Genomic DNA, 27,682 nt, shown 5'->3' on the forward strand with positions numbered 1-27,682 from the left:
CCCCCCAAACTAGCCGCGCAGCCTGTGAACCGCGCGTTACCACGGCAACCGCGAGGTCTCGCGAGACCGACGGTGCGCCTGCGCACTGCCGCTCTAGGACTGGGTCCTGAGCCTCCCTGCCCCATTCCCAAACGCGGGGCTTCTGTAGTTCGGGCCTCGCGGCTCAGTGGGCTGACACTCTCCATTGTGAGTGACAAGGTGAGATGATGAGATGCGAAGCTCTCAGAGCATTTGGAAGGCGGGGCCAGGGAGGGCGAGGGCTCTGCGCACGCGCGTCGCACGTGGCGGTGGTGCGGTTTCCTTCGTGAGTGGGAGCGGATTGCAGAGGACGTAGGGGGACTGGAGGGGCGCCCCCGGGTGGGGTCCAGCCTGGGAGGCGGCGGAGGGCTGCAGGCATGCGAGGTCCAGAGGTCTTGCCCGAGACCCCTCTTTTTCCCGCCGAGCCACCCCCGCGGGAACTGGCGTACTTTCCTGCTCCGAGCCTTGGTTTACTCTCCTGTCTGGAGTTGAGCATCTATAGGGTACGGGAGATAGTAAGAGAAAGCCCACCCTGGTCCTTCAGTGCGCCACAGCCTAGAACCGGGGACGGAGCACAAAAGGTTGGCGAATTTAAGTAGTAAAGAATGAGGGCTCCAGATAAGGACGGTAAACACGGGGACTCTGGGACAGGAATGCAACCAAGGGGAGCTGCGACTGTCCTCTTCGCTACCAGATCTGGAGACCGGAGTCCTTCCTTGTTTTACTCCGGCGGATAGCAGCAACCCTGGTAGATTCTACTTCTTAAGTATTTCAGCCCCATCCCGTCTGCGGCGGTTCTAGTGCAGGCCAGCATCATGCATACTCTGGGAACCTCTTTGCGCCTTTCACTCTTGGCAAAGGAGGCTTCCAGGCCGGGAATCCGCAAAGACCTTGTTGCAATGCCTTTGAAATCACGGCGCGGCACTCTTCTGTTTTATACGTTACGATTGCTTCCCATTATAAGCTTTGCCAGGACCTTCACCTCTCGTCCTTGCTTCCTTTCCCTACCTAATACCTCAGCATCTCTAGCATCTCTGCCCCAGCGACATTGAACTGAACTTCATTTCGTTAATGTTGTTCCCTGGGATACTCTTTCTACTTCTTACTCCCTTTGGCAGGCACTCTTCAGATGTAGGTTAAAACGTCACTTTCTCCAGGACCTCTTTTCTGACCCCTTAAACTAAGTTAGGCTTCTGCTATTTCCTTAGTATTCTGTAGTTCCTGGACTCGACTGTGCACATCTTGTTATTACCTGGTGATAAGTCTTTTTCATGGATTCTAAGCACCTTGAGGCCTAGTTAGCTGTTTTTACTTTAATACTTTATGGCTTGGTGTGTTGTGGATAATCCAGAAATACTTGCTGAGGAAAAGTGGTTGTAGGGCTGAAGGTGGAAGGGAATAATGTGGACATGGAGGAAACTCGTGGCCTTGTTCAACAACAGTAAGTGGTTCAGTGGTGATGTAACTATGCATGGTGGGAGAGGCCAGTGTAAGATGAGGGCCTTGTAAGTCACCTGAAAGGGTTTGCCCTTGATCCTGTAGGTAGTGAATGCCTCCAAAACCTAGATCAAAAGGCACCTCAACAAAGCCTTCCTGTTTTTCTCCTCCAAAACCGTTACCTTCTCATCAATCAGTACTTTTTTTGAATTATATGGTCTAAGATTCTGCTTCTCCAAACTCCTTGGCTTGCAGTCCCTCCCCTCCCGATTCTGAAGACAGGAGTTCATGCCTAGCTTGCTCTCCTTCTGGGACCCACAACATACATAAAAGGATTTCTGTGCTGTTTGAATGCTGAGGCCCATAAGCTGACTTGGTTTGGCAAGGGCTCTATTAGATCGTATTTGTCTTGCCCATTTTCCTGACCACCTTCAACCTGATGCCTCCCAACTGGATTTGGCTGAGCTACTTCCTGACTCCCTGAGCTGGAGGGGAACATGCAGAAAATGGGGGATGAGGAGGGCTGTGCAGAGGGGCTGGAATGGAGGAAGCAGCATGTATAGCAGGTAGCAAGGCCCCAGCAGCATCTGAAGGAGGTTGACCCTGCCCTGAGTTGCTGAGTTTTAGATTTCTGTTAGAACGTGACTTAGGGGGCACCTGGGTGGCTCAGTGGGTTAAAGCCTCTGCCTTCGGCTCAGGTCATGATCCCAGGGTCCTGGGATCGAGCCACGCATCAGGCTCTCTGCTCAGCAGGGAGCCTGCTTCCTCCTCTCTCTCTGCCTCCTTGGGATCTCTGTCAAATAAATAAATAAAATCTTTAAAAAAAAAAAAAAAAGAATGTGACTTAGGAAGTGCAGTGGAGACCAGTGGAGGTCAGGAGGCCATTTCTCATGGCTGTCCAGGGTCAAGAGGCATCCTGTCCTACCCACCTGTTGTAACCCTGTTCTGGATCAGATTCACCTGGAGGTTTTGTTTTTGTTTTTTCACAAATACAGGTGCCCTGGTCCTATTCTCAGGGGTTCTAGTTCAGTATATCTGGGATAAGGACCAACCATCTGGATGTTTTAAAAGGTAGCAGGTACCTTTTAAAGGTACAGGCTGTACCTTTTTGAAGTACAGCCAGGATAGAAAAAGCATAAACTTTGGGTTTGGAAAACCAGTTGCGACTTTTAACCTCTTCCTTCACCCACACATTGGGCAATTCTGTAGGAATTTTGTGAGAATCAAGTTAATACATGGAGAAATAGAATCAAGAAATACATGGAGAAAATGCCTTCTAAATTCTGACACACTCCGTGAAGATGCCTGCTCTTTACCATCAGTAGCCAGCCTGGTGAGTGGAAGTTTAATTGTGCATGGGGCATTTGGGGGAAGGCAGGCCTCAGTGGGACAAATGACCACCTGGAATGAGGGGCTGTCTGGATGGAGAGATCACCTGAAAATAGGGACAGTTCCAGATGCCAGACTTCTCAGGGGGCTGGCTCATTTAACTTCCTTCAGTTTTGCCACGCAGGTCACTGTAGTTCTTAGCTGAGCACCAGGATTTAGTGAGGAATAAAACTGAGGGAAGAGAAACACGCTTGTTCTGGGAAGCAGAGCCAGGATATGTTCCCTACGTCAGTTGTTTGTAACATTTTCCCAAAAAGAATCCTTACTTTTCTTTAACAGATTAGTGTTTTTAAGTTTCATTGCAAAATTTCCCTAGTTTTCATCAAGTTGCCAGCTACAGAAGCTGTGAGCTTCTGTTAAGAAGGGGGAATATACACCTGTGTACATAGATGTTTAAGGACGGATATACAAGCAGCTTAGAGTCCAAGGAGGGAGGGAGACTTCTAAAAGGGTATAGAATGAAAGTATCATTGGAATTTCTGATCGGGTGCACAGATTACTATTCTGGTTCTTGAACACCCACACCTGGCTGATGAAGAGCAGAGGCTCCCGGGCCCGCACAGCTTGGGGGCTCCATGCAGGTGGACTTGTTCACTGCCGAACCCTGTAACCAGAATGCCTGCACACAGGAGGCGCTCAAGGGGTCTTTGTGGGATGGAGGCCCAAATGGAGAGCAACTCAGAAAATGGTACCAGGGGGAGCCTGGGTGGCTCAGTGGGTTAAAGCCTCTGCCTTCGGCTCGGGTCATGACCAGGGTCCTGGGATCAAGCTCCACATCAGGCTCTCTGCTCAGCGGGGAGCCTGCTTCCCCCTCTCTCTCTGCCTGCCTCTCTGCCTACTTGTGATCTCTATCTGTCAAATAGATAAAATAAAAATCCTTAAAAAAAAAAAAAGAAAATGGTAACAGATTTGTAAGATTAATACTGCACAGTCATTAAAAAAGATAATCATGGACAGGTAGAAACACGGAACATTTTTAATAAAGGAAATCAGTAGAATTTCACTGCGATTGCAGTAATGCAAAATACTTATATATTACCAGTATATGAATAGACAAAGTCATGAAAAAATGGGGAGAATAAATTCCTTATTCTTAAGAGAGGTTTTTAGCGTATGGTCATGTCATTGGTTCTATAATGTCGGGCTTGGTATAGCCTATCAGGAATCAGAGTACAAATAGGATATTCTTCAACATGCATTGCTAGTGACACAAATTTACTTTGTCCTCTGCTGCTTTAGGAGAGATTTTCAGAATGGCTGCAGCTCCTCAAGCTCCAGGAAGGGGCTCTGTTCGGAAGACAAGACCTTTAACAGTAAAGACATCGTTGAATAACCCATACACTGTCTGCTGGAGCGCGCTAGACAGAGAAGACATGCACTTCATACTACAGACCCTTGAAGACAGATTTAAATCTCTTGGGCTTCAGAAGATAGAGGATAAGAAGAAAAAGAAAAAGCAGTTTTTAAAAAAACAAAGCCCAGACAAATGTAGCACAGAGGTTGGTATGAGTGAGGATCTGAAGGAGAAACACCCAGAAGATAACGAGCAGGGGTCAGGCTGGACTCCTGTCTCTGTCAGGAAGCAGCTGGCCATTGGCGTTAATGAAGTTACCAGAGCTCTGGAAAGAAACGGGCTGCTGTTGGTACTCGTGTGTAAGTCAGCCAAGCCTGCGCTCATCACCTCACACCTGATTCAGTTAAGTCTGAGCAGATCTGTTCCTGCTTGTCAGGTTCCCCGTCTCAGCGAGACACTCGCACCGGTCATTGGCTTAAAATGTGTCCTGGCCCTGGGGTTCAGAAAGGACACCACTGCCTTTATTGATGAAGTCAAAGCCATAATTCCCCGAGTACCCAGTCTACACGTACCATGGCTCCAAGGCAGACCGGAAGAGTCCATGGAAAATTTAGACACTGCATCTTTGGAAAGCCAAGACAAAGAAATTTTGGAGACTTCCTTTGAAGACCTCTCTAAACATAAAAGGAAGCCTGTTGAAGGTCAGCAGGCTATAGTGTTACAACCCCTTAAAATAAAGAAAGTGATTCCAAACCCCAATAAGATAAGGAAACCACCCAAAGGTAAAAAAACTTCAAAGTAATTTTATCTAAACTTGTCATATCACAGAGCTGTAAAATGAGGCTTTGTAAAGAAGCCTTGAAGCTAATAGAATGTGTTATTTTTACATATATTCTTGGGATACTTTTAGTAACATTTCTTTCATATGTGTAAGACTATAAATAGGCTGATGCTTAAAAACAAGTGCAGAACATTTTCAAAAGCATGAATATCAAAACAAAAATTTATTGAAACTAATGTTCATGCTTGTATAAATTCACTTTTTAAAAGGCCGGTACAATGCTTGTAAGCAAGGAATTCTGTATCCTACAACACTTGACATCTTTCTATCAAACTTGGAAAATGAGCCACAGTAAACAGGTTCTAGTTAGTAATGCAGATGAAACTGGACTGGAGATCGATCGGTTTTAAAAGAAAGATACTAAACACCAAGCAATTGTCTTCAGAAACATCAGAAAAAAAAATTTTTTTTTTAACTTCCTGTTGACTTGACTTCGTAGGTAGGCATATGCATGAGCTTAATGTTTATAGGAAAAAGCCAGATAATGGTATTCTGAACGGTTGAAATTCATCCCTTAACATGGGTAACTTATTTCCTTGGAAATTTAACATGGTAAACAGTATGCTGATAATTAGGTCAAATGTAGAATTAAAAAATAAAATGAGGAGCTTGAGGTCTCAGAGATGGGTTTGTGCAATGACTGGGGTTCTTCATGTTAGGAAATGGAGTGTAACCAATCCTCTATGTCTGGGTTAACGTGTCTGCTATTTGCAGTATGTGTTTGGAAAAGGTCCTTTTGTTATTTAGGAAGGTACTGGACTGCTAAAGTCTACTTTCAGCCTAAATTCTGGCTGACTCTTGGATTATGCCACCTCTGTTCATTTAAATTTTACTAAATGCCATCCTGGCTGAAAAAGGGGGGAGGGGAGGGAAAGATATCTCATCGAATAGAGCATTTCCACTGTTGACAAAGATGAAGGACGCTTTTTTCAATCTGTAAGACACTGTATATTGCAGTGAAATTTAATCCTAATAACTATAAACACAAGCAGTTTTATCATTTTTCAATTTTGAAATGTTCACTGGTAATCTCTCTAAATTATGATGAGGCCATATAAAGAGGAAAATATGCTATTAATTGCTGTATTTAAAAATGAGTAAAAGCATCTGAATTCTGTAAACAAATAAAGTGCCACAGTTTTATCACAAGGTGAGCTTGTGATATACTGACTGGCAGTTCTGCAATCATCTGAAAACCTACATCATCAAGATTGTGCCTTAAGAATGAGTGGAACACAATTCCCCACTAGAGCCTTGACTCCAGATGAAACTCCCATTTACTTAATTCTTGGTGTTTTGGTGGATTGGTTCAGTTTTGCTTCCAAAGCTACCTTCCTTCTTTTAAGAAAGAATGGTAATGCAGTGGAGTCGGAACCGTCTGATATGAGAAGTCTTCTCTGGATCTTCAGAGAGGTATAAACGCTGCTGTCTGAATTACGCGCTACTGTGTAGTCCCCGAATGCCCTCTAGTGGTAGTCACAGCTGCGGGTTTGTCTTTAGGATGATGGTAGGAAGGTGTATAGAGTGGTTTTCAGCTCTAGTGTAAATCAGGGTCAACAAATCTCCCCCCCACCCCCGGAAAGGGCCAGAAGGTAAATGTTTTAGCCTTGTGAACCATACACTTCCGTCAGAATGACTCAACTGCTCTCCTAGCATGCAGCAGCCACAGGAGACAGAAGCAAGTGAGTGTGTCTGTGTTCCAATAAAATGTTATGGATGCTGAAATTTGAATGTCCTACATTTTTCACGTCACAAAATGTCATTCCTTTGATTCTCCCCTCCCCGTACCCCCCGCAAACCACCATTCAAAAATGTAAAACCATTCTTCGCTCATGGGCCATCGTTCGCTAGCTCCTACCTGATGTGAGATACGACCGGTTTCATTTGACCACTCAGAACATAAAGGAAAGGCTGTCATGTTATCTAAAATTAAATTTTTCTGGACTGAAGAGCCTAGGCACTGGTACAGTAAAGGCAGGAAGAAGTATCTATTCTGTGTAATAGGAGTCAAGGCCAGTTCTCCGTGGCCTCATTTGGCATATTCTTCCCCCTTGGACTACGGGCAATATATACACATATATGTACACTGCGAAAACCGGGTTTCCAAATTCTAGATAAAAACACCATCAGTAACAAAATTATGAATACTTATTTACATATAAGACATTTTACATTAGCATGACAGCTTTCATGATAAATTAAAGTCAGCATAAAGGAGTATGTGCAATTCTGCAATAAGTAATAAAAACATTCAAGTCCTGGCAGCACTAATAAATTCCACTGAGCATTTCTTTTGACATTAGCGCTTTTATTTTCTTTGCCTGACATTGCTTGCTGCCTCTGAGAAGACACGAGTTTATGTGGTGGCAGCGAAGTCTACACAGTCACAGGTGTAGACTCTCAACAATGTTTGCACAAAACTCTGCTTTTGATTTGCTTTTGAACCAATCCACTGATCTGCTGGAGATCAAAGTACAGATGTGTGTGTTTGTTTATTTGGCAACTCTGCTTCTGGAGAAATAAATGTACCTCCTAGTCCCCGGTACATTTTTATCTCCCTCTACACGTCAACATGCACCCACTCGTCACTGAGTTACGGAAGTGCTCATTCCCTAAACGCTCCCCGTGATTCCATGTAAGGGGACGGAGGCTCATGTTTTCCACATGGGTCCTTCATTCTGTTACACGGACAAACAAACCAACACTTAATAAATAGAAATGCTGCAGTTTATCTCCACACAATAGCCAAGATGTTCTTACACAATTCTGTGACTTCTCTTCAGTTCATAGAAAAACAGTCCCTTTTCTACAGAGTGGAAAAATACCTTCTCTTCATCAAAGAGACAGCCCAAAGTCTGAAAATTAGAGGAATGTGCTCTCTGTGCCCTTTCATCCCTCCTACAAATGGGTAAACAGTGAGAAAAAAGAATGTTAACATTCTAGCTAGAAATATGTACTATTGGTCACATATGGGTTTTTTTTTTCATCTTTTCTGATTGTTACCGACTACATCGATTTCATTTAAGTTGTGCTTTTATTCTTCTTTGGAATGGCAGTTCCAGGAATCATTAAATAGAATATTAACAAATGATGATGTCAGAGTTCTAGAAATAGAAATATCCAGCTATTGTAATACTAGTCCAACCTAAAAGGAGGGAAGAAACAGAATAGTAAGAACAGGTAAGCAAGAAAAAAATGAACTATAGTACAATAGCTCTGTATTTTTTAAATGCTACTAAAAAACACCTTAACAGTCTTAAGGGCAGCAAGGATTTTCTAAGTACATTTATTAAGTTTATAGAGGGTGTAGCCCCTGCACTTACCTTTTCAGACTCTGTTCCTGGACATCTCCAGTTGTACAGGTAATACTGCAAATTGCCATCTCCTATGCCAAATTTGAGTTTTTCCAAGAAGGTCTTATTTTCCATCAAATCTAGTGCATTGAATACATCAAATCCTTTCTGTCAATGTAAAAAGGATTTCAAATTTTACATATCAAAGGACTAGAGTGTTTTCTCTATTATGTACATCAGTGTAACACTTTATTTCTCTACTAGCAGCTCGAATATACATTTATTTTTTAAAAATATTATTTATTTATTTGACAGGCAGAGAGAGAGCGCAGAGGGAGGGGGGAAGCAGGCTCCCTGCTGAGCAAAGAGCCTGACGTGGGGCTCACCCCAGGCCCCTGAGACTGTGATCTGAGCTGACGGCAAAGGCGTAAGCCACTGAGCCCCCAGGGGCCCCTCAAATACACATTTAAAACAAGGTATAATATCTACACTCTATGTGTAGGTTAAGAACTCAGTTCAAACCTGTCTGAGGATATTTTTAGAAGGAATATTTGCCCAGATGGCTCCATCTCCAGAGCTGTTAGGGGCCTTTCGAAGTTCTGACTGAGTCTTTAAAGACTTTAAACATGTCCTTGTCTGGGGCTAATGCTGGGAAATAAATGTAGTAAAATTTTAGTAGTAAAAATTGTATTTCTTAAAAACGTTAGGTAAAAATACTATCCAAATTTGGTAGAAATTTCTATTTCTCAGGGATTTTACCTTAAATAATTTATTACTGGCCATTTTTGTGGGGGAAGTAGTTGAAAAAGAGCAATAGGATCAAAGAATCATAGGATAATGTTGATTTTGAGATGCAAGAGTACTATGTTAGAAAAATATTTTCAGCTTATCAAAGACGACACTTTTGACGTGTTATTCCTAATTTCTCATGAATAGTATTTTCTCATGTCCAGTAATTACACTGAAATTAGTGTCAGCTAATTTCAACTTCTTTTTGGGAAAGAAAATGTTTATTTGTAGCAAGAATTTAAAAACTACCCTAACTACCACACTAAAGAAATAGAAAAATATTGCAAATATAGTACAGCACATTTTGAATACCAATTCAAATTCATTTCAAATGCCTTTCTTTTTAATACTAAACTCCTTAATTATAAAAATAAAATTCCTTTAATTTTAAAATTCAGAGACTATTTAGTTGAGTTCAAAAAAGGTTCCTGCTGCTGATTATGCACCACAATACTAACATGTATGTCCCTTCTAAAAAGGTACCATGTATTTTCCCTATATTCCTTGTATTACGGGGTTTTATGCATTCTTCCATAAGGGTTAGGAGTTTCTAATTTGCACAAAATATCTTTTTGGCTAAGCTGCAACAGAATCAATGATGCAAAAAGCCTCTGAAGTTTTAAAAGAAACTCTTATCAAAACTCTTCCTTTTGTCAGATGGTCAACAGTAACAAGTATCTCAAATGAATTGTACTGGTGCAAAAGGAACTCTAGTAAGAGGTTTCATTTATTTTATTATTATTATTTTTTTAAGTTTATTTGAGAGAGAGGGAGAGAGAGAACACAGGTGGGGAACAGAGGGGAAGGAGAAGCAGACTTCCCACTGCACAGGGAGCCCGATGTAGGGCTCAATCCCAAGATCTTGAGATCACGACCTGAACTGAAGACAGATGCCCAACCAACCGAGCCACCCAGGCGCCCCTCTTGTAAGAGGTTTTATATACTCTGAGACACATATTTGGAGAAACACACAAGACACAAAGGGAGGGAGCCGCTTACCAATTTGGCTATAATGAGTGCATCGCTCATGAGGTCCAGCAGGGGCGTCTCCGTGTGAATGTTGTAGAAGGAGTAGGCAGCCTTGAGGCTCTTGTGCGCAGGGTGGTGCGTGACTGTGGAGGGGAGTGTGTAGAAGCTCAGGAAGTCAGTTAGTTTACCACTGGAGTTCTGAAGGACAAAGGTGATGTCAGGTAAATACCTCCCTGAACACAATGCATCCACGCATTTAAGCTCACTTGCTGACTTTTGACACATACCTTAACTTTGTTAGAACAAAAAGCAACAACTCCCACTACGTCTGTCTCAGCAATTCTGTTTGGGGTCCCTGACGGTGGGCCAGGTAGAGCCCGAGAAGAGCAGGGAGTTGTACCTTTCTCAGCCCAGAGCTAGCTGGCTGTTTGCAGAACGTTCCTAAAAGCAGAATGGTCTGAAAGGAAAGTTTCCCCAAGCTTGACTCGTGAGTCTCCCTAGACCTAGGGAAGAGGGATGAAAAGTGCATTCATTGTTTTTGCAGAAATAAAAGCTCCAGGGATCAGAAGGCTGCCTTTGCCAACTCAAAGATACTGTATTATACTAACACCTTCTTGGCACAAAGCAAGAATTGTGTCAGCATAAAGTGAAGCTGGATACTCTGGAAGCTGTTTGGGGAAACTTGTGAAAGGCATCAGTACCGCAGCCGAACACACACCTGTGAATCTGAAGCTACCACAAATCAAAAGGGACACAAATGATGGTCTTGGTTTCATCATCACTGGGATACCTTTCAATACAAGAAACGAGCCAGCACTGTTGGCGCTGCTTTAATAATGAGCTGCGGTGGCCTAGGCGGCTGGCACACAGCTCGAACTATGCTATGCCTGAGTCACATAGCTGGAGAGCCTACACCACAGGCATGGTCTTGCTGGTATTTCAGCAGGAAAGAAGATGCCATATGGGTGCATTATCTGGTTTTTCAATGCTTCTGATTTACGAAGCCCTTTTGCAGACACTAAGAAATTAAAGACATTTTGCTGAAGTGATTCTCTATGCCTCTATATTAGCAGCTTAGTATTTGTGATGAATTACAGACCTAAACTTTCAGCTTCAGTAAGGAGCTGAAAAAATCAAAACTGAAAAACAAAACTTGCTGGATGGGCTCAGAGGTGGAGTAGAGATGACAGAGGACAGAAATCATTGCCCTTGGAAGAATTCAGTCGAATTTACCCAGTCTGAACAAAAGAGAGAAAACAGACTGAAATAAAAAATGAATTAAGTCTCAGGGACCAGTGGGACAGTTAACACAAGATGGGGCATTTCTATCACTGTTGTCCCAGAAGAGAAAGAGAAACGTGGGACAGTAGACGAAATAATGGGTGAAAGCTTCCCAGATTTGGCAAAACACACACAACAGAATCAAGAAGCTGAGTGAACCTTGACAGGAAAAACCCAAAGAAATACACTCCAGGATGCATCCTAATTAAATTTCTGAGAGCTACAGACAAAAGCCTTAAAAGTAGTCACAGAGTAAAGGCATTACCTACAGGAGAATACCAATTCAAATGACAGCGGATTTTTGATCTGAAACCATAGAGGCCAAAAGGCAGTGGAACACTTTTTTTTTTTTAAAGTAGGCTGCATGCCCAGTGTGGAGCCCAGTGTGGGGCTTGAACTCAGGATCCAAACCCCAGGTGAGATCAAGAGCCAGACACTTAAACTGACTGAGGCACCCAGGTGACCCAGTGGCATATTTTTAAAAAACTTGTTTATTTATTCATTTGAGAGAGAGAATGCACGAGTGCACAGGAGTCAGGGGAGGAACAGAGGAGGAGGGAGAGAATATCAAGCACACTCCACGCTGAGTATGGAGCCCCACGGGGGGGCTCAATCTCAACCCTGAGATCATGACCTGAATGGAACTTTAACCAACTGTGCCCCCCAGGGACCTCCCATGAGCACAACACTTTGAAGGGCTGAAAAGAACGATCAGCCATGAATTCTGCATCTGGTGAAATTATCCTTCAGGAATGAAGGAGAAATAAGGACACTCTCAGACAAACGAAAACTAAAAAACTTTGTTGCTAGCAGACATGCTTTTAAGACTGGCAAAAGGAGATTCTCCGAGCAGAAATGCAGTAGTAACAGAAGGAATCTCAGAGCATGAGGAGAAAGAACAACAGAGCAGAAATCTTGGTACGTGCTGTAAACTATGCTTCTCCTCCTGAGTTTCCTAAATCTACAACTTGAAACACAAGTTGTATCACCATCTGATACTCAAGACAGTATTTAAAAAGTCAAGAAGAGAAAGGGATCTGATGGAAGTAGATCACTTGACGTGGTAAAATGTTGATAATACCAGTCGACTGTGTAAGTCACACATTCCTATATGTAGGAATACTCAGAGCAACCATCATACCAACGACACAAACACATTCAAATGCACCATAATTGCATAAATATTCAAGTAACCTCCAGGAAGGCAAGGAGAGAGGAGCAAGAGGAATAAAAACCAGAGAAAACAAATAAGAAACAGGCAACAAGATGGCAGACTTAAGCTCTAGCCTATCAGTGATGATCAAGTATCAATGGCCTAAATACACCAATCAAAGGAAAGACTGGAAGAGTGGATAAAGAAACACGGTTCAACTACATGCTGTTTATAAGAAACCTTCAGTTCAATGACGTAGATAAGGTAAAGTAAAATGGCTATAAGAGACATACCATGCACTACTTTCATCTTAAAGTAGCAGGAATGACCAAGTGCCTGCTGGTTAAGCATCTCCGACTCTTGGTTTTGGCTCAGGTTGTGATCTCAGGGTTGTGAGATCAAGCCCTGTGCTGGGCCCTGCGCTCAGGGCTGAGTCTGCTTAAGTTTCTCTCTCCCTTTCCCCACTCTGCATGTTCTCTCTTTCTCTCAAAAAAATAAATCTTTAAAACAGCAGGAGTGACTGTATTTGTATCCAATAGAGTCGAGTCCACGGCAAAGAAAATTATTAGAGACAAAGAGGGGTATTACATGCTGGTCAGGTGGATCCCCTGAGAATACATAAAGGTCCTAAATGTATTAAGTACCAAAGAGCACCCTCAAAATACAACAAAAACACCTGATAGAGGCTGAAGGAGAAACAGGTAATAATTGGGACTTTCACACCCTCTCATCAACTGACAGGCTTCTAGAAAGAAAATCACCAAGGAGGTAGAAAATCTGAACAAAATAGGATCTAAATGACATACATGGAACACTCCACCTAAAAAGAGCGGAATATACATTTCACATGCATTCACTATTTGTGCCTAAAATAACCCTCAACACCTTGAAAGAGCTGAAATCATAGAGAGTGTCTTCTCCAATCATAATGGAACGAAACCAGAAATCAATAGGAAATCTCTGAAAAGTCAAAGTTGAACAACAGAATTCTAAGTAATCCAAGGCTCAAAGAGGAAGTTTCAAAACAAATTTTAAAAAATACAGGGGCAGCTGGGTGGCTTAGTCAGTTAAGTGTCTGCCTTCAGCTTAGGTCATGATCTCGGGGTCCTGGGATTGAGCCCCACATCTGTCTCCCTGCTCAGCAGGGAGTCTGCTTCTCCCTCTCCCCCCTGCTTGTGTGCACTCTCTCTCTCTCAAATAAAATCTTTAGAAATACATACATACATACATACATACATAGAACCAAATGAAAATGAAAAAATGACATACCAAAACGTGTAGAATGAAGCCAGAGCAGTACTGGGAGGAACATTTAGAGAACTACATGCTTAAACTGTAACAGGGAAGGGTCTCAATAATCTAAATCTTCCCTCAAGGGACAAGAAAAGGAAGATCAAAAGAAGCACAAAGCAAGCAGAAGGAAGGAAATAATAAACATTAAGATCAGAAATTAGTAACACTGAAAAGAGAGAAAATCAATAAAACAAAAGCTTTGTTCTTTGGGGGGAAAATTCAATTAAAATTGATTTGATACAACACTAGCAAGACCAATAAACATAAAAAGAGAAAAGATACAAATTGTCAATGTTAGGAATGAAATAAGCATTATCACTATACATCCTTTGGCCAGTAAAAGAACGAGAGAGTAATTAAGCAACTTTTATAAATTTGACAATCTAGAAGAAATGGAGCAATTCCTCAAAAACCACAGCCTATTAAAATGTAATCAAGATAAAACAGATCGTTTGAACAGTCCTGTACCATTAAAGAAGTGGAACTTTAACAAAAAAGAATTCTCTAAGGTCAGATGGTGTCAAATGGAGAATTCAAGCAAACATTTAAGAAGTATTATCACCAAGTCTATAGAATCTCTTCTGGAAAAAAGGGGAGGGAACACTTCCCAACTCACTTTTGAGGCTGGTATTATCTTGATACCAAAACCAGACAAAAGCAGTATTAAAAAAGAAGAAGAAACTGCAGACCAGTATCTCTGATGAATTCAACCAACACTCAACAAAATATCAGCAATCCAAATCCAACAATGTATATAAAAAAAGTATACACCACAACCAAGTGGGTTTTTTCTAGGAATGCCAAGTGATTTGAAAATCAACCAATGTAATATATCAGATCAACAGACCAAAGAAGAAAAATCACATGATTGCTATCAACTGAAGCAGAAAAAGCAATGGACAAAATCCAACACCCATTCATGATAAGAACTCACCAAGTTAGGAATAGGGGAAATTGGGACACCTGGGTGGCTCAGTGGGTTGAGCCTCTGCCTTCAGCTCAGGTCATGATCTCATTATCTCTGGGTCCTGGAATCAAGCCCCGAAATGGGCTCTCTGCTCAGTGGGAGCCTGTTTCCCTGCCTCTCTCTCTCTGCCTACTTGTGATCTCTGTCAAATAAATAAATAAATAAATGATCTTTAAAAAAAAAAAAAAAAAAAAAAGGAATAAGGGAAATTACGTCAAATTGGTAAGAAGCATCTACAAAAATCTTCCAGCTAATATCATACCTCATGGTAGAAGACTGAATGCTTTTCCACTAATATCAATAACAAGGCTGTTGACCTTTACCACTCTTATTCAACCGAAGTATGGGAAGATTTTGCTCCTGCAATAAGGCAAGAAGAAGAAATAAAAGGCATGCTGATGGGAAGGAAAGACATAAAACTGTCCCTATTTGCAAATGACATGACTGCCTATGTAGAAATCCCAAGAAATCTACATATAAACTCCTGGACCTAACAAGTGATTTCAGCAAGGATGCAGGATACAAGATCAACACAGAAAAAGAAACTGCACTTCTATCCACTGACGGTGAACGTGCAGAAACCAAAATTAAAGATGTAATACTATTTATAATTCCTCTAGTGAAAATCGAGTATGTAAGGTATACACTTAAGAAAACATCTGTAAGATCTGAATGCTGAAAGTTATTAAATGCTGATAAAATTCAAAAGATCTAAATAAATAGAGACATACCATGTTCATGGACTGGAAGACTCGTGAATTCTCCCCAAAATAAGCTACAGATTTAATGTCATTCTTATCAGAATCCCAGCAAGGTACTTCATAGGCAAAAACAAGCTTATTCTAAAATTTATATGGAAAGGTGAAAGAAAGAGATTAAAACAATCTTGACAAAAACAATGAAGGGGGAGGAATCACTCTACCTATCAAGACTTATACAGAACTATAGTAATAAAGACAGTGTGGTGTTGGTGGGGGACACCAGAGATCAATGGAACAGAAGAGAGAACCCAGAAGTAGAGCCCAATACAAATGTTAGTATTCCACTAATGGAATTCCACATATTTCCACTAATATGGAAAAACCTTTAGAAACCAAAAAGATTATACTTAAAAAGAAAAAGAGGCAAAGTATATGACCAGCATGCAAATGGCTAACAAATTTATGAGATGTTCAAATTCACTAGTTGTAAGAACAGATGAATGAAAAACAAGGTATCAGTTGACACCCATCAGACTGGCCTACATTTAAAGTCTGGTAATAACCAAATGTGAGTGAGGATCTGTGGAAACAGGACCTCTCCTATGCTACTAAGAGATAGGAGGGTGAGCTGTAGGACCAGAGCTAGACCTCTGAGTATGTACCCGAGGGGCAGCAGTTCTCAAAAAGTGGGGCACCTGGGTGGCTCAGTGGGTTCAAGCCTCTGCCTTTGGCTCAGGTCATGATCCCAGAGTTCTGGGATAGAGCCCCGTGTCGGGCTCTCTGCTCAGCAGGGAGCTTGCTTCCTCCTCTCTCTGTTTGCCTCTCTGCCTACTTGTGATTTCTGTCTGTCAAATAAATAAAATCTTTAAAAAAAAAAATCAAAACAAAACAAAAAAAACCATGGTCTGTGAACCCCTGGAGGGTATCCAAGACCCTTCCAGGAGTCTGAAGAATCAAAATGATTTTCCTAACAGCGCCACGAAATCATCTGCCTTGTTCACTGTGTGGACATGGGCACCAAGAAGGCAGGAGTGATGGCGGCACCGCCATCCAGGCCTCAGCACGGAACATGGAGAAGCACCAAACCATGCTGGGGGGCTTGTTACTCATCACCACCACACCCTCAAGTTAAAAAAAAAAAAAAATTTTTTTTTCTTAACTTAAGCTTGTCCTTGAGTAAGAATAATTAACTGTATTAACTGCCACCCTTAACAGCTCCTCCTTTTCCCAGCCTGGGTGGTGGCCCAGGAGGGAGCACACACAAAGCACTTCTGTGGCCGACTAAAAGGACAGTCCTTTTATTTGTCTAGGAAAAGCTCTCATTTTCCAGGAGTTTATTGTCTCAAAGAGAAGCCCAGAGGCCACGGAGCTGTGAGCTGAACTGCCACTTTTTTCATGGAACATCACTTTAAAGGAGGACTAACAAATTATGGTCATTGCGACCTGGGGATTTGGCCCAACTTCAAAAATCAATGATGTGATCCTGTCACATCAAGGAGAATATTGGTGGGATTTGTTGCCAGGGATAAAATCTGGGCATTCAGGGTGCAACTTTAAGTCTGGAAAAACCTATATCCTTTAACATAAACTATATTATATGCTTTTCTGGTGACAATGTTATTAACAAACTATTAAAATTTGGAAGATCTTTTTTAACGCAGTGAACTGGTATTTCCCAAATGATCAGTATATGATGTTACAAATTCATACATTGGTAAAGGAATGATCAAAGGAGAAGACAGACCAAAGGATTTTAATTAGAGTATGGAAAGTTCATTAATATGCTTTCAAGTAGAGAATTTTCAAAACAATCTGAATAGTCTACTAAAATATTCATTCTTTTCCATATCTTCAATACTTCATGTGAAGGATTTTTTTTCCACATACCTCAGCCAAAATAATTTATCACAATAAATGCAGAAGTAGATACGCAAGCCCAGCTGTCTTCTAGTAAATCAGACATTAAAGAGATTTGCAAAAATATAAAACATACCACTCTTAATTCCATTGCTTTGGAAAACAGTTATTCTTCATAAAAAATGTTATTTAGGTAACATGATTCTTACTGTTATTAAATAATATATATATTTTCAACTACTTATTCCTTTTTAAAACTAAACTAAGATACACCTGACATATAACATTATATTACTTTCAACTGTACAAGATAATGATTCAATATTTGTATATATCACAAAATGATGACCACAGTAAGTTTAGTTATAATCCATTTTGTTAAAATCACCACATGTAGTTAACAATTTATTTTCTTGTGATAAGAACTTTTAAGGTCTGCTCTTTCAGCAACTTTCAAATATGCGACACAGTCTTAACTGTAGTCACCATGCTATACATTACACGCCATGACTTACTTAATTTATAATTGGGAACTTGTACCTTCTGACCCTTTGCAACCATTTCACCCACCCTTCACCTCTGGCAACCACCAATCTGTTCTCTGCATCTGTGAGTTTTAGATTTTTTTGGATTGTACATACACGTGAGATTGTACAGTAACTGGCTTTCTCTATCTTATTTATAAAATAATAATATTAAAAATTTTTGTTTCGATTTCAATGTAGTAAGTATCTGTAAATATAATCCACAAAAATAAAAGCTCTTTGGGGTTCTCAGTAATTCTTCAGGGACTGAAAGAGTCCTGAAATCAAAAACTTTGAAAACTGCTGTCCTGGAGAAACTAACCACAAGGGCATAAAGATTTATGCCTAAACTTCTGCACGACAAAGGAAACAGTCGACAAATCTCCTGACAGAATGGGAGAGAATATGGGTAAATGTCTTATCAGATAAAGGGCTAGTATCCATATTCTATAAAGAACTTCTCAAACTCAACACCCAAAGAACAAATAATCCAGTCAGGAAATGGGCAGAAGACATGAACAGACATTTCTCTGAAGACGTACAAATGGCCTACAGACACAGGAAAGTGCTCCACATCACTTGATACCAGGAAATACGAATCAGAACTATAATGACAGCACCTCCCACCAGTCAGAATCCCTGAAATTAACAGGTTAGGAAATGACAGTTGTTGGTAAGGATGCAGAGAAAGGGAAACCCTCTTACACTCTTGGTGGAAATGTAAGCTGGTGCAGCCACTCTGGAAAACAGTATGGAGGTTCCTCAAAAAGTTGATAATAGAGCTACCTTATGACCCAGGAATTGCACTACTGGGTATTCACCCCAAAGATACAGATGTATGATCCAAAGAGGCACGTGCACCTCAGTGTTTACAGCAGCAATGTCCACAATAGCCAAACTATGGTAAGAGCCCAGATGTCCATCAGTAGATAAATGGATAAAAAAGATGTGACACATACACACACAATGGAATATTACACAGCCATCAAGAAAACACGAAATCTTGCCATTTGCAACAACATGGATGGAACTAGAGGGTATTACGCTAAGTGAAATAAGTCAATCAGAAAAAGACAATTGTCATATGATCTTACTCATATGTGGAATTTAAGAAACAAAACAGGACCACAGTGGGGAGAGAGGGAAAAATGAAGCAGGACAAAACCAGAGAGGGAGACAAACCATAACAGACTCTTAATCACAGGAAACAAACCGAGGGTTGCTAGAAGGGAGTGGGGTGGGGCAATGGGGTAACTAACTGGGTGATGGGCATTAAGGAGGGCACGTGATGTAATGAGCACTGCGTATTATATGCAACTGATGAATCAATGACCTCTATCTCTGAAACTAGTAATACACTATACGTTAATTAACTGAATGTAAATTAAAGAAAAAAAAAGATTGTGCTTAAAGGTGTGCACTCTAGCATTGTTCTAGAAATAAGAGCTTAAAAACAAAGACTGCTCAGCTGTTCTCCAGAAACGCCCTTTGAATTCACCCTGTTTCTACCATTTCTACCCTATCTTGGCTGCCATCCTACCTCTGGACCAATGCCCGACAGTGTTGAAAAAAGACACTTTCAGTCAGTGCTCACACCTGAATGGTAAATGGACTGCTGCTGGGACCTCTATGTGGACTCCACACTCTTTCCTCCAGGTACATACCAGCTTAAATCTCAACTTCTGAACCCAATCCCACTTCAACTGAAAGAGCCTCTATGCGAAACATCATTTGAACAACAAAGTTCAAGCTTTTTTGTTGTTGTTGTTTTTTCCTTCTAGGAAAAGGGTTAAAAAGCACTAGGTTAAATTCATCCAGTTAAGAATCAGAAAATCTAGACTATTACTTTTCCTTTCTTCCCTTGAACAAGGGTTAAGTGGCTGAGTGATTCCATCTCAACCAAAAACAGTTCAGTTCAAACCAGTTTTGCAAAACCCAGGGGTATTAAACTTTGGAAAGTATCTATCTACTTCAGAAAAGGCCATTTAAATCAACTTTTTCAAACTGAATAAAGCAATTACTCAAACAGGTACCAAGAGAAACATATCCTGATTTCCCATTAATCACTAGCAAAAATGTGCTCTTCTTATCCAGGAACGGAAACTGTAAGAAGAAATTCTGGTTCTATCAGGAGGAACAGAAATCTGGTTTGGAAGCAGTGTGTCATGGAGAAAGAGGAGAGAAGGGGGCACTCTTCGGTCCTTCCAGAAAACAGACTCAGCTATGTGGTGTTTCCACACTTGTCTGTATTGTCTTATCACCTTATGTTTACCTCCACTACAAACGTGTCAATAATGTGCTCCTGCGGGAGGAACCAGTGAGCCACTTCCTCTTCATCCATCACCGGGGCCAGATGAAACTGCTTCAGGTAAGTGTTGGTCAAGTCTCGCACGGCCCGGATATCTCTGGGTTCCATCGGTCTCAGGCCTGATGTCTTGGTAGCCTTGTTGCAGTGAAAACAAAACAAAGCCGGCAGCTGAACTATAAGGAGAACGAACGCCACGTGCATCAGCACCACCTGGGGGCTTGTCAGAACTGCCCAATCCTAGCTCCCCCTCAGACCTGCCAAGTCCGAATCTGCAGTTTGCCCAGATTCCCTGGTGATCTGTCTACACACAGAAGCACCGAGTCAGGAGACGCATTGACAACGTGTTGTGCCTTCTATCCGTGGGCCGGGTATGGGGTTAGTGCTGCCCAATCAAAGCCAGGGGGACCCCAATCTATGGGCCAAAGCCTAGCATGTTAACAACCACCCCATGGGTGCATGTGTTCTGGAAGGATGTGTCTTACAAATGTCCTGTCTGACAGGCAGAGAATTCAGGTGAAGACAGCTCAGAAACTTATTTTAATCAATGGACTGTAAAGAGGCTGTAAGCTATTTTGTTCCTGTGAGCAACAAAAATGGAAAAAAAAGTAAATCATACTGGTCAGAAGGGGAAGGGCAACCATTTTAACAGCCAAGCGGCCAAGTACCCGCCCTGACTACCCAGGTTATCTTTTGATTAAATAAGGTGATTAGAACAGGCATTCGAATTCATCATTCTGGATCATCACGATTTCTATAGTGTTCTATTAGGAACAGAATTAACCCCATGTTTAGGCCAGGTCCTCATTTGGATTTGTTCCACTGTGTGCTCAGAAGCTCCAGACATCACCTAGCTCCCTAGGAACTGCCCAGACACCAGGACACTTGAGCTAAGAAGTGAGAAAAACCCACCACAAGTGCTTGTTGTACAAAATACTAAAACCTCGGGGCTCCTGGGCAGCTCAGTCCATGAAGCGTCTGCTTTCAGCTCAGGTCACGATCCCTGAGTCCTGGGATTGAGCCCCACGTCAGGCTGGCTCAGCAAGGATCGATCTCTCTCTCAGAGAAATAAATAAAATCTTAAAAAAAAATACTAAAAACTCAGCAATCCCATTTCATCTTTCCAGTTAGCTTGTTTTTTTCCTAGAAACAGTGGATACATTTTAAGTGGTAAGTAGCCTGTATATAAATACTTCTACTCCACCTTTTCTAAGTTATTTTTAAATACTTTAAAATTAAATACAGCCTTTAAAAATAGATTATGACAGCTCCCGCACATCCCCAGACACATAGCATAGCAGAAGCCCAAGGTGGTATACAGGTTTCATCCTGTGTGCTGGCTCTGATCCACCTTAGTGGCTGTGCTGAGGTCTCTTGGGGTCCGTGACAAGGAATGCTGACCAATCACTGACTGGGGGACTGGGAGGGGTGCTGAGAGATCTGTTCTTTGTATTTACAGACCCAAATGTCCTTACAATGCGCCATCCTATTATGGCTCATGTAATCTCTAAAGATGTAATAATGCAGCCAAAATATCGTTTACTAAGTCCACATCGAGAGAAGGTAAGCCCTTAACATTTAATGGAGAACTCGTACTTTTAGACTTTTTGTGGATCACCAAGCCAAAGCAAGAGAAATCTCCATGCCCTGGCTTCCATCCGAGGCCTAACCCTTCAAGCAAGAATGGTAATAACAGCCAAATGAATGAATGAATGAATGAATGAATGAATGAGTTCCTATGTTTCAAACCACATTTATACAGTAAGGTAAGGTGAAGACTGCATGCATGGAAAAAAGTCACTGTCAGCTCTGCAAAGATGACAAATCTTGGGCCTGGCACTTATGTGAGAGCCAGGCAAAAATTCTTTTTTTCGTTTCCCCAGGCCAATTTTAGTGTTTGTTAGCACTTCTATACTGGAGATTCATGGCAAGATGGAACCTATGTGATTTCCAAATACTGGAAAATGTAATAAACATACATTTCTAAATGCTAATAGGAAAAACCAAACTACATATAAAGAAATAATGTATTTAAAAAGTCATTTACAAAGATGATTTTCTGCCAAAAGGATGACCTCAATAAAGTCTTACGTAGCCCTTTTCAATAGTAAACTGCTTTTTCTTCTGTTACTAGTTCAAGAATAATGATATCAAGCAATTAGAGTCTTTAGTGAACGCAACAGGACAGCGCGTCTGTGAGGTGGACATTCAGAAAGGAAGAACAAGCTTGCCGACGTCTTTCTAGACCAAAACATTCCTCTTCAGCAATATTCTCCTGAGTATTTATTCCACAAAATTTATTCCACTAAAATCAACATCTTTTGCCCAACAGACACCCTTAAAGCAGCAGTTCCCAAATATTTTTGTCTGAGACCCCTTTACTTTTTTAAGATTTTATTTATTTATTTGAGAGAAAGAGAGAGAGAGCATGAGATGGGGGAGGGTCAGAGGGAGAAGCAGACTCCCTGCCAAGCAGGGAGCCTGAGGCGGGACTCGATCCTGGGACTCCAAAGGCATTCGCTTAACCAACTGAGCCGCCCAGGCGCCCCCCGCCGACCCGCCCCTTTACCCTCTTCAACACGGAGTAGGCCCAGTGAGTTCTACGTGTGTGGGTTATATCCACCTGCACCTATCATGCTAGAAATTAAAACTGAGAAAACTTTAAATCCAAAAAACGCCCAAGCACACATTCCGTAATGCCTCTGGTAGATGCCACAGTACACCTGTAGGGTAATTAAGTGAAAAATGCATTTCTGTCTCACTGTTATTATAAAAATAGTGTTGATGTCACAGGTCCCCATCCCCTGGATTGGGCTAAACTCATGACTGCTCAGGGGTCCCAGGATCAACTCTGAGAACTGCTGTGTCAGGCCTCCAAAAGTCAGAATGATGGGTAGAAGCTTTTTTTTTTTTTAAAAAAAAAAAAAAGAAGAACATCAGACTGTATCAGCTACAGGGGGGAAAAAAAAAGCCAAAATCCCAGAATACAGGAGAAGAATATTTACTTTTGCCAACTCACAATGGCCATGTCTCTTCAGGGCCTAAATGTGCTTCTTTTTAATATCGTGAAGTAATACATTCTCAAAAAAAAAATCTACAGAAGCAGGAAATACATTTGAAAATATAAAATAAACCCTTCATTTACAGCCGTGGTCTTCAGAAAGAGGTGGGGAAAATGTTAAGCCTAAATTAAAAAAAAAAAAAAAAATGCTAAGTTTTGGCATAACCCAAAAAAGAAAGGTGGTTTCCAGAGAATTCCAAAAAAACAAAAAGACATTTCAAGTGACTGGGAAAGCCTCATATTTCACATGCAAACTCTATTATCTTGGGCAGACTCACTCTCCCAGGGTTCAGCTAGCAGGCATGACTTGTTGGGACTCTCTGTACATCGGAATATGTGTAAAATCTGCTTATCAGTGCATACAGGAAAAAAGGCTCAGAGGTCTATTAAAAAACAGAAGCCCCGTTGTTCTCTGTCAAACTATGTGGTGTAAACTGTCTCAGAGCCAAGATTCCAGAGCAGAGATGTAAGCAGTGATTATGGGGATTTGATTAAAAAGCAGCAGCAGGACGCTAATCACTAAAAAAAGCATCTACTGCAACTCACTGTAGGAAGAACTCTGTGTGTCTTAGCATGTCTTCACTAGCATGTCCTTCTTGCTACACCATGGAAGGACACCAAGCAATTAATGTGACTCTGGCTGTTTGCCTGCTTTAAATTCCTTCAACTTTAAGACCACTGACAAAAAAAAAAATAAAATAAAATAAAAAAATTCCAACTTTGTTTGAAAATGCTCAGAAGTGGGGCACCTGGGTGGTTCAGTTGGTTAAGGATCTGCTTTCAGCTCAGGTCATGATCCCAGGGTTCTGGGATCGAGTCCCATATCAGGCTCCCTGCTAAGTGGGAGAGTGGGAACCTGCTTTTTTTCCTCTGCCTCTCTCTCTCTGTGTCTCTCATAAATGAATAAATAAAATCTTTAAAAGGAAGGAAGGAAACACTCAGAAGTGGAGCACCTGGGGGGCTCAGTCAGTTAAGTGTCTACCTTCAGCTCTGGTCAGGATCCCAGGGTCCTGGGATAGAGCCCCATGTAGGGCTCTCTGCTCAGTCTGGAGTCTGCTTCTCCATCTCCCTCCCCTCCCTGTTCATACTATCTCTCAAATAAATAAATAAAATCTCAAAAAAAAAAAAAAAGAAAATGCTTAACAGCAAATGAAAACAAACTGATGCTCACAAGGTAAGGAAAGGCATTACTCTTGGGAAGACGTTAGCATGGCAGATAGCAGAGGCTGGGGGCGTGGGCTCTGGGTGGTTCTCTCCTAACTAGAAGATGACGATTCTGTACAGACCAATTTCACAGGTCTCTTCCGTGAAATGGGGAGAATGCCTTGCCCTCCTAGGACTGTCCTGAAGCATAGCTGAGACTACGGATGTCCACTGTCTAGCACAACGGTGGCCATAATGATGTTAACTATATTCAGAAGTCCACAAACAAGACCTAAAGCAGGCACTGTAAGCAGAAAGAGGATCAGAAGATGAGACTGATCCAGAGAGCAAAAGCTGTATGCAGAAGGCTCTTCTTCCTTACTCTGAAGGGTACAAAAATGTTCTTAAATCACACAACTGGGGCCCTGTGTGGGGAAGCTGTTGTCCAGTTTTGTTTTTTGTTTTTTGAACGATTTTATTTTTAAGTAATCTCTACACCCATCATGGGGCTTGAACCCACAGCCCTGAGATCAAGAGTTTCAAGCTCTACCGATTGAGCTGGCCAGGAGCCCCTGCATTGTCCAGCTTCTAACTCAAAGGGCACACTCCCAGGTGGCTCAGGGGGTGCCTTCCGATTTCCTAATATCTGTACTCTCAACTCTTCTACCCTCTCTTCTACATTATTTCACTCTTCATTTTTCTCTCCTTCCCCAGGACTTAAAAGCATGCCAACGAGCACTATTTGGACCCTGACAATCATGCTTTCTTGTGCTCACCTCTGCATGGCGAGACATCTGGTGGGACCAGGCCACGCTGTCCCCGGAGGTATGCGAGAGGTGATGGCAGGAGCAAAGGGATCTAACGGTGAAACCTGACATCTGGGGCATGTATCCCAAGTCCCCCACTTATTAGTGACAGGCCTGTACCTAAGTGTCAAACTGCATAAGCCCCAATCTCTTCATCTGCAAAATGCAGACAGGACACACCAGCTTCGAAAGGCTGTTTAAGAATAACATGAATACATACACACACCTGAGAGCACTTTGTAAACTTCACTTTACTGGGTCGGGGCTGGGGGTGTAGGGGGGCACTCCCAATGCCGGATCCGTGATTTATTACCAACTTGTTAATGCTGTTACCTGGTTGATTGATTTTTGTGTAAAAACATAAAGGATGAGGAACAAAAGTCAAGAGACTCTCAGCAGCTCAAAGTCTGATCACCCCGAATAAACCAATGACGAGTATTAAAACTCCTCCTTCATCTCATTTTTGGCAGTCTACATGGAAGTGGGAGCTTTCCTTACACACAAGCTGGACAGCTTCAGGCTCAAGAAACTGAACCGGGGAGACCACAGGAGAACAGCATTAGCCCCTAGTGGAAAAAGTCGGCACACCTGAAGTTTTTAATGTCCACTCCTGGATGGCATGGTCTTTATAACCGCTGGCAAAGAGGCGGCTGAGAACAGAAAGGCCTGCAGGGGGCGTGTTTCACTGTAGCCGTGTCCTGTGCCTTTATACCACTCTGTACTCCTTAGGTCACTCTAGGTCTTGCCCCTGGCTTCAGAATAATCCTGGCCAGTCAGTATGCAATGTCACGTTGCTAGTGTGACTGTTCTGAATGTCTTCCATGTCCACCTCTCCACATGCCTACCTTCCCTTCTGTCACTCCAGCATGAGGGGCTGGCTCCCCTGGTCCTGTGGACCCGCCTCTGTCATGTTGCCTGGATTTTTTATTTTCCTTTCTTTCTGGTCTAGGTTTCCTCTCCCTCCTTGGCCTCAGAGGCAGTGGGTTCATTAGTCTGAGCCCCACTGTCTGCTAGGACAGTAAGACTGAAGGAAGGAAGAGGCCTAGCCTTTTGCCAGGTTACAAAGTTCCAGAATGATGGTCCTGGTATCTCCCACATCTGGTTTCCTCACCTCCCCTTTTCTCCTCATGAAATTCTGCCCAAGGTCAGAATCAGTTGTTTCCTGTCCGTCGTTAGAAAAAAATACATCAGTTCACATAGCTATTCACATGAACTCAGTAAACACACTACTGGCCGAAAGACAAAAAGAAGAGGAGTCCACCACAAGGAGAAAGGCCACTGCAGGTAAGGCATCCCCGTGTTTGAGATGAACATGGAGACATTCCACGGGAATCCCTCAAATCAAGTTAAAGTAGTCACAGAACTACCTTCTAACCAGCCCAAGAGAAAGAACAGTTCTGGCAAAATCAAAACTTCGAATGGAAGATCCCATCTGTGGCAGACAAATTCTAAGATGGCCCCCTGGTGATGCCCCCTCCTGGTGCTTAAACCCTTGTGCTCCTCCTGAGTGTGGGTGGAAGCCAGGACTTGTTTCTAACCAGTGACATATAGAGCAACAGTGACTAGATGTCACTTGCAAGCACTGATCACGTGAGGTTCTAACTTCTACCTTGCTAGCTGACTATCTCTGTAGACTCACTTCCTCACTGGGTCTGATGGAGCAAGCCGCTATGTTGTCACAGCTGCTACCCTATGGGGACTCTGACTTGGCAAAGAACTGATGGAGGCCTCAGGTCAAAAGCCAGCAAGGAATTAAAGCTCTCAGTCCAAATGCCAGCAAAAATTCAGGCCTGCTAACACCCCTGTGAGTTGGAGGTGAACACACCCCCAGTCAAGTGTTCAGATGAGACCCAGCCCCAGGGGATACCTTGATGGCAATTTCGTAAGAGACCCTGGGGCAGAGGCCCCAGAAAAGCTGGGCTTTGATTCCAACCCACAGAACCTAGGAGATAATAAATTCGTGTTTTAAACTGCTAAATTTGTGGTAATCTATCACAACAGTGACAGATAACTAACACACCATCCAAGTCTTAAAGGCAAAAGCACATGTAACTTTTCCTCTACTAAGAGATAACTTAGCATGTTGGGAACTCGCTAGCTTAAGAAGATTTTTTTTTTTTGAGGGGGCACCTGGGTGGCTCATTTGGTTAAGCATTTACCTTCAACTCCGGTCACAATCTCAAGGGCCTGGGATGGAATCCCAAGTCAGGCTCCCTGCTCAGCGGGGAGTCTGGCTTTGCACTCTCTCTGCTCTCCCCTCCACTCATGCTTTCTCTCTCAATCTCTCTAATAAATAAATAAAATATTTAAAAATATATGTATATATATTTTATACATAATATGGTTATTTATGAAACATTTTTATTATATATATTTTATTTTATTTATTGTTAAGATTTTATTTATTTTATTATTTTATTTATATTATTCATAGAATTTTATTTTATTTTTTTATTTATATTATTTTATTATTTATTTATTGTTTTATATTACTTTATTTTATTTATATTATTTATAGAATATATATTTTATATATGTGTGTGTATTTTAAAATTTTATTT

General features: G+C 41.8%; 2 protein-coding genes across 8 annotated transcripts in view; one reads left to right on the forward strand and one right to left on the reverse strand.

Annotated features, from left to right (window-relative positions):
* The first annotated feature begins 54 nt into the window (after nt 1–54).
* On the forward strand, nt 55–5,030 carry RPP38 (ribonuclease P/MRP subunit p38). 3 transcript variants are annotated; one of them, XM_082738714.1, is made up of 3 exons: nt 74–198; nt 2,697–2,788; nt 4,084–5,030. In XM_082738714.1, exon 3 carries the CDS (start codon nt 4,098–4,100, stop codon nt 4,938–4,940), a length of 843 nt encoding a protein of 280 aa, XP_082594840.1. In that variant the 5' UTR covers nt 74–198; nt 2,697–2,788; nt 4,084–4,097; the 3' UTR covers nt 4,941–5,030. The 3 variants fall into 3 exon arrangements, with proteins under 3 accessions (XP_082594838.1, XP_082594840.1, XP_082594839.1); XM_082738713.1 differs by having other exon boundaries at nt 83–198; nt 2,665–2,788; XM_082738712.1 differs by lacking the exon at nt 2,697–2,788 and having other exon boundaries at nt 55–198.
* Nucleotides 5,031–7,688: 2,658 nt separating this feature from the next.
* The window catches only part of NMT2 (N-myristoyltransferase 2), a 67,035-nt gene continuing 47,041 nt past the window's right edge, over nt 7,689–27,682 (reverse strand). For 3 of the 5 annotated variants that reach the window (XM_082738710.1, XM_082738711.1, XM_082738709.1), the window contains 4 exons: nt 20,079–20,249; nt 10,061–10,228; nt 8,303–8,440; nt 7,689–8,124 (listed from right to left, as the gene is read on the reverse strand). In XM_082738710.1, coding sequence (XP_082594836.1) covers nt 8,104–8,124; nt 8,303–8,440; nt 10,061–10,228; nt 20,079–20,249 — 498 coding nt within the window. In that variant the 3' untranslated portion in view covers nt 7,689–8,103. The remainder of the gene's footprint in view (nt 8,125–8,302; nt 8,441–10,060; nt 10,229–20,078; nt 20,250–27,682) is intronic. The other 2 variants (XR_014313762.1, XR_014313763.1) reach the window with 1 other exon arrangement.

This window comes from Mustela nivalis (assembly GCF_964662115.1).
Source record: "Mustela nivalis genome assembly, chromosome: 7".
In the NCBI taxonomy this organism is placed as follows: Eukaryota; Metazoa; Chordata; class Mammalia; order Carnivora; family Mustelidae; genus Mustela; species Mustela nivalis.

Bases quoted from the DNA above. Each gene is read 5' to 3' on its own strand.
- RPP38 (XM_082738712.1), top strand. From the start codon at position 4,098: ATGGCTGCAGCTCCTCAAGCTCCAGGAAGGGGCTCTGTTCGGAAGACA.